Source organism: Rhinoderma darwinii, chromosome 2 (assembly GCF_050947455.1).
Source record: "Rhinoderma darwinii isolate aRhiDar2 chromosome 2, aRhiDar2.hap1, whole genome shotgun sequence".
NCBI lineage: Eukaryota > Metazoa > Chordata > Amphibia > Anura > Rhinodermatidae > Rhinoderma > Rhinoderma darwinii.
The window spans coordinates 156,267,880-156,280,802 of NC_134688.1; the positions used below are offsets into that span (position 1 = coordinate 156,267,880).

The following is a 12,923-nucleotide window of genomic DNA, read 5'->3' on the forward strand; positions in this document are numbered from 1 at the left end:
ATAAAATGCAAAAGAACATCATCCTATTTTGTTTCTTAAATCCATTCTACAACATTTAAAGCTGATTGAAATTTTGTGTTCTCAAATTGAAATATTCATGCTCACAATATATCGAAGCCAAGCTATTTCATTTATCTGCATCATAAAGAATATGAACAGAACTGTACAAACTACAATAAATATGCCTCCCTGCCAAAGACCGTAATAACTGTATCAGATTTTCAAAATGCTCTATATGCTCAAAAAGGAAAGTTCAGGCTTATCATCTAGGAAAAAGAGAAGAGAAGAAAATGTTTTTGACAGGTGCTTAATCGGTTTTAATCTTATACTTTTTCTTACAAAGCAATTTTTGTGCATGACGTTAGGGCAATTTACATATTACCATATTACCATAAACTTTAAAATATACAATCTGGGGAAGATTTCCTTATACAAGAAAGTCCGAAGATGTACCAAATTTATCAAAGTGGTGTGTGCTGTGTAATAAATTTAGCTAGCTAGATATGTTAGACCCTATTATTTTCCTTATATCAACTCTTGGTTAGCTTAGTTTATGCCAGTTTTTTGCGGCCAAATTTTGGAGCAATTTTGTTGCAAGCCAGCACATATTTAGCTACACCACCTTTCCCTGTAAGCCATACCTCCTTGTCGAACACACTACAAAAGGTTTCTAAAACAGTTAATAAATGTCGTGCACAGCATTTATGCCAGATTTCTGCCCAAATTTGAGCCACAATTCTGATGCTTTTTAAATAGTGCCCCAATATGTTTGTATTTTGACATGATGTGCCGTAATGCCTGGATGTTATCTGTTGCAATACTAAGATAACTAAGTGCACCCCACGTTCGATGGGTTTGTTTAAATAGACCGCATGCCCACATGTATGACACTGTATTCCTATACAGATGCATATTTCTGTTATTGACTGGCATTAATAAAGAAAAACATTTGAATTGAAAAGCATATACAACTCTGCTTTTCAGTACAGTCAGGGCTGTGGGATCCCAACATAAATTGGCCAAATTTCTGCCAAAATGATACTCTTTTGGCGTATATTCAAACATTAAACTCTATTGGCAGATTGATGTATGCATCAGGATATTTTTCCAGATAATATGTGCACTACAATTGTGGTGTGAATGGAGACTAATTTTCTTTTAATTGTGAAAAAGTTAAATTACTATATGAATAAATATAAAACACAATTCCTCCAAACTCTACTCTGTCTCCATGTTTTATATAACTTTAATGCTACAGTCACACTAGCATGACCAAATGTCATAATTGTATACACAGTTTTAGCATCTATTTGATTAGGAAAAATTATTAGTGGCTTAGAATACAGTATCACATGGTTGTTGGTATGTTTTTAGGACTCTATATCAAATATCATGCACATAAAAAAAATCAATTGGGTGGTAGTGCTGTAGATAGAAGGCATATGGGTCACATTTAGAAAAAAACCTCTGAATACAATAGTGTTTAGTCAAATATTATTTCAACAATTCCAAATTTAGAACAAATAGGTTATAACATGGATAATAGTCAGAACATGGAACTCCGGCTGCATCTATTGGTCTAGTGAAAACCAATGGGGAAAAAATACTCTAATAACAGTAGGACAAGGTGAACGCTTTGATGGAACCAGCATGACTTTTTAATCTCAACACCATTCAGCATCATTTAGAAACTGTTCAGCTTAGCTGAACCACAATCGAACGCATATAAACAAAGTTCAGCCATAATATTAAAATATTGTATAGGTCCCCCTCGTTCTTCTAAAACAGCTCTGACCTGTCGAGGCATGGACTACACAAGACCTCTAAAGGTGTCCTGTGGTACTTGCACCAAGATGTCAGCAACAGATCCTTTAGCTCCTGTAAGTTGCGAGGTGGGACCTCCATGGTTTGGACCAGGGGCAGATTAAGTAAATCATAGGCCCTGGGCTGTTCCCCAAACTTGGGCCCAACTTCCCCACCACCGCTCTGCCGTGTCTATAGTGAACACCACCTTTTTGTGCGAGCATTGACAAATGGGTGTTACGATTCCCTTTGTCAAAGGGCTGTGTCCCTACATACTGACATTATTCAACCATCGCTGACAGTATCACACTTCCTCTTGACAATGGGAATGGTAACACACATTTGTCTATTAGTCCTGGGTACACAAAGATATGTAGAATTCAAGGATTTCCTACAACAGACATGTCAGGAGAGGGGACAGATCCCCTATAGATCCAGTGACTCACAGGTGATGTCTTCTCTGATGGGAGTAATTTTCTTTTCTTCTCCATCTGACGCAGACCGTTCTGGCAACTTCTCCTGATGAGAGATCATTGCCCATCAATTCTGCAGCCATTTCCAGACTCTTTAGAAACACACAAATTTAGACACCAAGGCTCAGAACCATACATTAAAGGGGTTGTCCGGGCAAAGACCATTTTTTATACTGATAACTTATCGATGTGCCCGGACAACCCCTTTTACTCAGAATAATAAATTTGGACTCCAGACTAGATCATAGAATACATACAGACCCAGACCTTCTAAACTTTTGCAGTCCCCAGACCATACCCCCTAAACAAATTCAAACCCCAGAACAAGCACCCTAAACAAATACAGACCTCAGACAGGACCCCTAAATACAGACCCCAGACCCGACCCTCTACACTAATAATGACCCCAAACCTGACTCCCTTAATACAGACCCCAGACAAGACCCCCTAAACTAATACAGCCCCCTAAAGACTCCTAAACTAATACAGACCCTAGAGCAGGCCCCCTAAATACAGACCCCCAGTCCACTAAAAACAGACCCACAAAATACAGACCCCAGACCTGACCCCCCAATCTAATACAGACCCCAGACCAGACCCCTAAATACAGACCCCCTAAACTAATACAGACCCTAGATCAGGCCCCCTAAATACAGACCCCATAAATGAATACAGACCCCAGAACCCTAAATAGAGACCCCCTAAATACAGACCCCAGACCTCAAACTAATACAGACCCCCTAAATACAGACCCCAGACCCCTTAAACTAACACAGACCCCTAAATATACAGACCCTAAACTTCTTAAACTGATACATTACTCAGACCCCCTAAATACAGACCCCTTAAACAAATCCATCCCCTTATACCTACATAGCAACTCACCTCAGTCTTCTCTGTAGAGTCTTGCTGCTGCTCGTGGACCTTTTGCAGGACATATACAATGCCGTTTCATCACAGTTTTTGCCGTGATTCACGACAAAATCGCGGCAAAAACGTGACAAAACGACATTGTACTTTGGGCGGCCATGGGCCCCGCCGGGAGCGTCGGGCCCCCAGAGAGACTCGGGCCCCGGGTGGCCACCCAAAACGCCCTATGATAATCCGCCATTGGTTTGGACCCATTTTTCCATTGCATCCCACAGATCTTCTATAGGTTTGAAAACAATGGAGTTTAAATGCCAGATCAACAACTTGAACTCTTGCAGTGTGGTAAGGAGAATTATACTGCAGATACTTTATACTGCTAATTATACTGCTGCCCTTTGGGAATACCATTGCAATTAAGAGGAGTACTTGATCTGCAAAAATGTTTAGGTACAGTAGGTGGTATGTGTCAAAGTAACATTCACATGAATGCTAAGACCCAAAGTTTTCCAGCAGAGCATTAACAAGAGCATTACATTGACTACTCCAACTTGCCTACTTTATATACATTCTGGTGCCATCTCTTCCCCAGGAAAGCGATGCTCATGCACCTGACCAGCTACATAAAGTAAGAAAAAATGTGATTCATCAGACCAGGCCATCCAGTTCTGATGCTCAACTGCAGGCAACCAATGTACAGATGTAGCCGTCTTTACCTTGACTTTTAACGCATTAAATAAACAATGGCTAGATCTCTTATCTTAATTTTTTCAATAACTTTTCAATGGTTTTTGTTGTGTGATATCACGCTGCAGCAAGTCATCAGAATCAAGTTAAAGATGGCTACATCAGTAATAAATGAAATCAGTGGACAGCTGTATCCAGAAAGATGTTCAAAATTGGGGTTATTTAGTTAAGAAAAAGACGGAAGAGGGGTGACCTAATAACTATGTATAAATACATCAAAAGTTTCTACAGAACATGGAAGGAAATTATTTACTGCACGGGCAGGGAGACTATGGAACTCTCTACAAGAGGAAATTGAATACTACAAGTTATGGACAATAGATTATTTGAGATAGGTTGTTAATCTAGGGATTAACTCTAATTGCCATATTTGGAGTCGGGAAGGAATTTTTTCCCTAAGATTTTCTTGCCTACCTTTGGATACGCATTGCTGGGGAATAGGCTGAACTGGGTAAACTTTTTTCAGTCTTTATACTATCTTAATGTTACAATGCTATTTATGTCAACATATAAAAAAAATAATGAAGACTTATATGTACTAGTCCTTCTCAATTAATTAGAATATCAGCAAAAAGTTAATTTATTTCAGTAATTCAATTAAAAAAGTGAAACTCATATATTATATAGATTCATTACACACAGAGTGATCTTTTTCCAGAATTTTTTCTTTTAACGTTGAAGATTATGGCTAACAGTTAATGAAAACCCAAAATTTAGTGTCTCAGAAAATTAGATTATTATATAAACAAAATTTCAAATATGATTTTTCATACTGAATTGTAGGCCTACTGAAAAGTATATACAGTATATGCACTCAATACTTGGTCGGGGCTCCTTTTGCATAAATTACTGCATCAATGCGGTGTGGCATGGAGGCGATCAGCCTGCGGCACTGCTGAGGTGTTATGGAAGTGCTATCAAGTCCAGAGTCAACACAGCCGTCTAGCAGGAAATTTTCGAGCACTTCATGCTTCCCTCTGCTGACAAGCTTTATGGAGATGCTGATTTCATTTTCCAGCAGGACTTGGCACCTGCCCACCTTGCCAAAAGTACCAATACCTGGTTTAATAACCACAGTATCACTGTGCTTGATTGGCCAGCAACTCGCCTGACATAAACCCCATAGAGAATCTATGGGGTATTGTCAAGAGGAAGATGGGAGAAACCAGACCTAACAATGCAGATGACCTGAAGGCCGCTATCAAAGCAACCTGGGCTTCCATAACACCTCAGCAGTGCCACAGGCTGATCGCCTCCATGCCACACCGCATTGATAACACCTCAGCAGTGCCACAGGCTGAACGCCTCCATGCCACGCCACATTGATGCAGTAATTCATGCAAAAGGAGCCCTGACCAAGTATTGAGGGCATATACTGTACATACTTTTACTTTTACCAACATTTTGGTATTAAAAATAATTTTTGAAATTGGGCTTATATAATATTCTAATTTTCTGAGACACAAAGTTTTGAGTTTTCATTAACTGTTAGCCATAATCATCAACATTATAAAGACAAAAATGCTGGAAATAGATCACTCCGTGTGTAATGAATCTATATAATATATGAGTTTCACTTTTTGAATTGAATTACTGAAATAAATTAACTTTTTAATGATATTCTAATTCATTGAGAAGGACTAGTATATATTGAAAGGTTCGTATTAGATTCCAAAAAATTTTATGTTGGTATATTGGCATTAGGTATGCTATGATTTAGTTTATGACCAGTTACTGTGAGTTGTATTTTTCATGTTTATATATTTCCAAAAGAATTGTTCAAATATACCCCCTAACTCCAAGCCTTAATTAAGGATTTATTAATCAGCAATTCTCCGATATATGGATCATGCTAAATAAAGCAAATATCCTGCTTTATAAATATGAGCCACACTTGGGATCTGTATCAAATTAATTTGAAATACTGCATTTACAACCTACTGTGAGACCATATTGTAACTTTGTGTGTCCCCAATTTTACATAGAAGCACAAAAAGGTATTTTCTTATGGGTTTTATTTGAATTAATGAAACACTAATATTTTTACTACATGTGACCCAGCACTCTTGGCAGGCTTCAAGGGGAGAATATCGTGCCTGACTGCAGCACATAGAGTGCAATATGAGTCTTTACTATGGAACTGCTATGTGCATAATACCTACATAAAATGTTTCTACGAGTAAGCTTTAAAGTGAAAGTATATCTTTTAGCACCATGTCATTTTTAGATAAAGAATTTTGTGATGATTAATTTCAGTTTAACAAGAAGCTCAGGAGATTACTCTATACTATTTTACTTTTGAGCCCAATCTATAAAAGGCATGCAGTAAGCTCCTATGATACCCCTAACGGTGGCTGCAGCCAGACATCATTTTATTATTTTACTCCATGTCAGAAAGGGCTATAGACTAGTAAGCATAACATCTAAGTAGTATAGAGCTACATAAGTCGTCAAACTAGTTTTGACAGGTGGCACGCCCCTTTAGGGGCGTGGTTAGGGCGTGGCTAACGCTGGTACGCCCATTTAGGGGCGTGGTTGGGGTGTGGCTAACGTTGTCACGCCCCTTTAGGGGCGTGTTTATGACGTGTTTGGCGTTGACACGCCCCTTTAGGGGGGTTGACACACCCTTTCGGGGCGTGGCTAGGGTGTGGCTGACAACGGCCCGTCCCTTTAGGGGCGTCAACACGCCCCTTTAGGGACACACCTAGGGCGTGACTAACATTGACACGCCCTATAGGCCGGTGATTGGCCACGCCCTTCCGGTTCCGGTACACGCCCTTCCGGTTCCGGGGTGTCCCCATACCACGCCCTTCCGATTTAGGGCCACGCCTCTTCCGGAACCGACGCTCCCCCAGACCACGCCCTTCCGGTTCAGTGACACGCTTCCGGTTCAGTGACACGCCTCTTCCGGAACCGACGCTCCCCCAGACCACGCCCTTCCGGTTCAGTGACACGCTTCCGGTTCAGTGACACGCCTCTTCCGGAACCGGTGTACCACAGACCACACCCCTCCGGTTCCGGTGGGTGAACCCCGCCTCTTCCGGAACAGCATCATATGACGCGTACTTAGAAGGATTGTGATTGGTGCGCGCTGAAGCCATGCGGTGATTGGTGCATACGGAATTGTGGGCGTGTTCATTCCCATAGAATGAATGTGATTGGTGGGCACTGAAGCCGTGTTGTGATTGGTGCGTACCGAGTTGTGGGCGTGTTCATTGAACAGAAACATGCCCTGACATGCCTGGAAAGCGTCCGAACATGTTTTCTGCGGTTTTCTGAAACTATAAGTATAACTGTGCGCATGACCGGGTTACATTTTGAATAATGATTGTGATTGGTGCTCGCTGTAACCAAGGCATGACCAGGGTTATATCTGAATACGTTATTCACAAATTATTTGAATAAAAGCTCATTTTGTTCTTTTTGTATAAACACATAAAATTGCTGGGTAAATTTACTGTAAAAAAATAATAAAACAATGTTTGAAAGTTTACCTGGGGTGGGATTCGAACCCACGACGGCTTTTACGCCAATTGGATTTTTATGTCCAACGCCTTAGACCGCTCGGCCACCCTGGTATAGGATGGATAATGTGGCTATAGAATAATATGAAGACGTGTATTAAGGAGATGATTCAGATGGAATTTTAGTTCAGGCGTAGCTAACATTGCGAAGCCAATGTAGATCTGACGTAGTCAACCATGAAGGTAATGTCAAAACCAAATAAAAAGCAGACGTATATTTCAACATACATTAGTTTATTTTATAAAAACAAAGGCATACTACAGTTGAAAAGGTGGACATAATATATGTAAGGCAAATAATGTCATTTTTATAAAAAGACGCATTTACATAATATTTACAGAACAAATAAACGTACAGATCAAAATACACAGGAACAACAAATATTTGCAGCGAGACAATGACAGGAGCCGTCGAAAGCCACAACTATGCATTTATATGGTTAACCAATTTACAACAGGCAATAACCTATCAAAGCGTCTTCTTGACAGTGACCGACCTGGGAGTCCAGATAAACTTGGGGATCCTAAAGAAACATTGAGGGGTGTAGACTGTCTTTTCTGAAGTGTTAAGGTCTCAGTCACGGGCGAATTATCAGACATATTGTTAAGCATTTTTAAATGGTCCAGACGCTGTCTAGTAGAGATGTATAAAGCAGCTGTAGATTTCAACATACATTAGCAATACCCTATCAAAGCTTCTTTTGATGCTCAAAGGTCAGGGGCCAACTTTTACAGGCATCATAAATCGGGGGCAGATAACAGATGGCTTCATTCACACGCATTATAACCGCAGAACGGCAGGTTAGTGATACTTAAAAGGACATCATCCAGGATTTCAAACAAGCAAATCTATGACAGCTGCTAAAGATAAAATTAGCATGGCAACTGTAGACAATACATCTCATGAGGACTTACTACATAAAATATATTATGATGCTAAGCATGTCGGTGGTTTTGGAGGGGTTAAAAATTTATACCAAGAGGCGAAAAAACAAGGCTTAACAATCAAAAATGTAAGAAATTGGTTATCGGCTCAAGATGCATATTCACTTCATAAGGGATTAAGGCATCATTTTAAAAGAAATATGATTTGTGTATCGAGGGTAGATGCCCAGTGGCAGGCCGATCTCGTGTCCATGATTGATGTTGCCAATTTCAACGAAGGCGGAAAATATATTCTCACTGTTATCGATGTATTTTCAAAATATGCCTGGGCGACCGTTTTACAGGCGAAAACAGGCGCCAGTGTCGCCGGGGCCTTTCAGACCATTTTACTCGCTGGTCGTGTGCCCCAAAAATTGCAAACCGATAGAGGCAAAGAGTTTTTGAATACAAATGTAAAAAAAGTACTACAGATTAACAATATACACCATTTTCTAACCAACAACGACGTTAAAGCCGCCGTAGTAGAGCGATTTAACCGGACATTAAAATCTAAAATGTGGCGCTATTTTACAGCGCACAACACTTTCCGTTATATAGATGTTCTGCAGGATTTAATGTTCAGTTATAACCACACAGGACACAGGACAATACGCTGTCGACCGGTGGACGTCACAAACGCAAATTCGCTATATATTTGGAAGAATATTTACGGTAAATATTTCAAAGCTAAAAAAGGTAAACCCTTGTTTAAAGACGGCGACCAGGTCAGGATTTCTAAATTTAAGGATCTTTTCAGCAAGGGCTATGAGCAGACGTTCACGGATGAAATATTTACTGTGCAGGCGGTAAACACTAAAGGCTTGAAGCCTCTGTATAAGTTAAAGGACGCCTCTGGGGACCCGATCGAAGGCTCTTTCTACGCCGAAGAAATACAAAAAATACCGGAAAACAACGATCGGGTGTACAGAATTGAGAAAGTTTTAAAAAAAAAGCGTGTCAGAGGTGAAACATTATATTACGTGAAGTGGCGCGGGTACCCAACATCATTCAATAGTTGGATTGAAAAGCAGCAGTTAACAAGTATTTAAAAACGCAGACAGATGGAGACGGCACCGTTTTATATAACGCTTCCAAGCAATGCATCATACCGCACATATCCACAAAATGAGATCTCTAATTACACAATCAAACTTTCTAAACCGGTCACATTAATTGGCCCCTGGGAAGTCGGTCTTACAGAGATACAGTACCCACACACTTGGAATACTTTTGAAACGGATGAAGGCTACATATATTTAGGTCTGCCGGGCGGTGCACTTAAACAAGTCAACGTGAAGTCAGGATATTACAATTCTGTTAAAGAACTGGTAAAAAGCATCAACGAGAGGATTGAGAATTACAAGCATCCGCCTATTGATGTAAAATTGTCATATGACGCCATCGAAAGAATAGTGACTGTAACAGGGCTGCATCCTTTCATACTCAGCGATAGACTGACGAACATATTGGGCTTAGACTCTAATAAAACCAATGTAGCCGGCAATGGCACAAAATGTGCCGATATAAAAAGCGGATTTTACACGCTATACGTCTATACAGATATAATCGACCATCAAAGAGTCGGGGATAGTTTTGTACCCCTATTACGAACGGTTGAAATTACAGGTAGTAACAATGAAATGATCACGCAGCATTACGTCAAACCTGATTACGTCAACGTCAGTAAAAACCACTTTGACCATATTACTATTCAAATAAAGAGCGATCAAAACAGAAATGTGCCATTTAAGTACGGGAAGTCGATCGTTAAACTACACTTTCGCCCGCTAAGAGGCCCGTACTAATTAGAAAGGCGACATGGTAATCATGAAAAACTATGGGGAGCCACATATTTACGCCAGCTACTACAGGGCCCAGGCCGGGCATGGCTTACCAGGATTTCACGGTAACGCGTACATGTCTGGTCGCGGTTTAGGTGGCGTCTTTCGAAGTTTATTCAGGAAAGCTGTGCCATTGTTTAGAAGAGGTTTAGAATTAGTAAAACCTCACGTGAAAACTGCGGCGAGGGGTATAGCTCAAGATGTCGTGGGTCGTGTTTCAGCAGCTATGATGAACAAAATAGCCGGAGAGCCACAGGAAGGCTCGGGATTAGTTTACATCGCTAAGAACAAACCTAAAAGGAAACGGAAATGCAAAGAGGTGGGTCAACGGAGAGTGAACAAACGTCACAGCAGCAGGGGAGGTCCCAAAAGGAATAAAAAGAAAAAAAACACACGTCGTGAAGCACATAACATATTTTGAACGTTACGGCAAGAACTCTAGCAGACATGGCTTTCATTCATACAGCGTCCGTTGAATGCGCCAAATCAGAACTGGACCTATTTGAAATACAGCCTACACAGACCAGCATTGAAAAAAGCCTGTACGTCGAGGTTCAACCGCTAGCCGCCATAGCAGAAGCCGCACCGCTCGAATTCTACATAGCTGGCAGCGGTGAACACTATTTAGACCTAAATAACACGCTACTCTACTTAACGCTCCGAATTGTTAAAAACGACAATACACCGATCGCTGATGGAACCCGTGTGAGCCTGACCAATTATCCTATAGCCACGTTGTTTAGCCAATTAGATGTTTCACTAGGCGACAGACTTATATCTCAATCTAACAGTCTGTATCCGTACAGAGCCTATATAGAAACAATCCTTAACTACAGCTCGGACGCTTTATCCACGCAGTTCACAACCGGTTTGTTTTACAAGGACACTGCGGGACAGCACCAGGTACGCGCTATTGGTGGATCTAACACAGGGTTCACAAAGCGGGCGCTAATGACCGATCGCAGTAAAGTTGTTGAAGTTCTGGGTCATCTTCATAGCGATTTATTTTTCCAAGAAAAGTTGATTTTAAATGGCGTCGATCTGAAGATAAAATTTACCCGGTGTAAGGATGAATTTTGTCTAATGTCGGCTGAAGCTGAACCTTTCAAGATACAGATTCTTAATGCCTCGCTCTTTGTCAAAAGAGTACAGATATCTCACGCAGTGCGCCTAGGGCACGCGCAAGGACTTTTAAGCAGTAATGCAAAGTACGCTATTGACCGTGTAAGCATGAAGGTCTTCAGCGTCCCTGTCGGCAGTCGTGTATGCAGCCAGGAAAATCTATTTCTGGGCCAGTTACCGAGAACGGTTATTATTGGATTTGTTGATAATGACGCGTTTTCCGGAGCCTACGATCAAAACCCTCTGTGTTTCAAACATAATCACATGAACTTTGCGGCTCTCTATGTGGATGGTGAGCAAATACCCACAAAACCCTTCCAGCCCGATTTTGAGAATGGTAACGCCGTTAGAGAATACATGTCACTGGTGCATATAGCGAGGAAGCAAAATGCAGATAGCGGGCTACTGATCGACAGAGAAGAATTTTTGAACGGCTACACACTATTGGCTTTTGATTTGTCACCCGATCAGGAAGGTGGTAGTCATTTTTCACTCATACGCAATGGAAATCTAAGAGTAGAAATACGCTTTTCAAGAGCTTTGGGAAGAACCGTTAATATGATAATCTATGGAATATTTGATAACATCATAGAAATCACTCAAAGACGTGAAGTTGTTTATGATTTTCTTTAAAATACAAAAAGAATGAACACTCTGGAGATTACGCATATTTTAAACAAGAACCACCACACTCATGGAATATTTAGAAGTGTGCTACCTTATGACTTGCTACCAGACCGTAAACTGGACTCGTTGCCTGCCGCCTTTATTGTAAATACCCACGACTCTAGAAGACCGGGCGAACACTGGCTGGCGCTTTACATCACAGCCGAAAAACAGGGCATTTTTTTTGACTCATACGGACTTTCCCCTGAAAGTTTGATATACCCTAAAAAAATACTGACATTTTTACATAAAAATTCTACCATGGTTGTGTTTCAAAACACACAATTTCAGAGCACTCTTTCATCTGTATGCGGCCAATATTGCATATTTTTTGTCATTCAAATGTGTAAAGGTTTGTCATTTAAAAATATATTAAATTATTTCAACAATTCGTTAAAACGGAATGACAATTTAGTGGAAAGTTTTGTGTTAAATTATCGGCGACGTATAACTAATAGACTTGTATCACGGAGGATAATGCAAACATGTGACAGTTGTTATAAAATGATGACCCATGTCTTATAAACTGAATATGTGTAATAAACATTTTATATTTAATAATTAATCCAGACTGGTGTTTTTTTTCTATGGCATAGAATGGGCATGGGGACATCCTATCTGGACAGTTTAAAGGCCATAAGATTAATGGCCAATTGCATATTTTTTGTCATTCAAATGTGTAAAGGTTTGTCATTTAAAAATATATTAAATTATTTCAACAATTCGTTAAAACGGAATGACAATTTAGTGGAAAGTTTTGTGTTAAATTATCGGCGACGTATAACTAATAGACTTGTATCACGGAGGATAATGCAAACATGTGACAGTTGTTATAAAATGATGACCCATGTCTTATAAACTGAATATGTGTAATAAACATTTTATATTTAATAATTAATCCAGACTGGTGTTTTTTTTCTATGGCATAGAATGGGCATGGGGACATCCTATCTGGA

General features: G+C 40.2%; 1 protein-coding gene and 1 non-coding gene across 2 annotated transcripts; one reads left to right on the plus strand and one right to left on the minus strand.

Annotated features, from left to right (window-relative positions):
- Window positions 1-7,381: 7,381 nt before the first annotated feature.
- On the minus strand, window positions 7,382-7,468 carry TRNAL-UAA (transfer RNA leucine (anticodon UAA)). Its single transcript has one exon. It is a non-coding gene; the product is annotated as a tRNA-Leu (tRNA).
- A 3,158-nt stretch (window positions 7,469-10,626) lies between these two features.
- Window positions 10,627-11,934, plus strand: LOC142741761 (uncharacterized protein F54H12.2-like). Its single transcript, XM_075851097.1, has one exon. The coding sequence runs from the start codon at window positions 10,627-10,629 to the stop codon at window positions 11,932-11,934; it is 1,308 nt and encodes a 435-aa protein (XP_075707212.1).
- The last annotated feature ends 989 nt before the right edge of the window (window positions 11,935-12,923 follow it).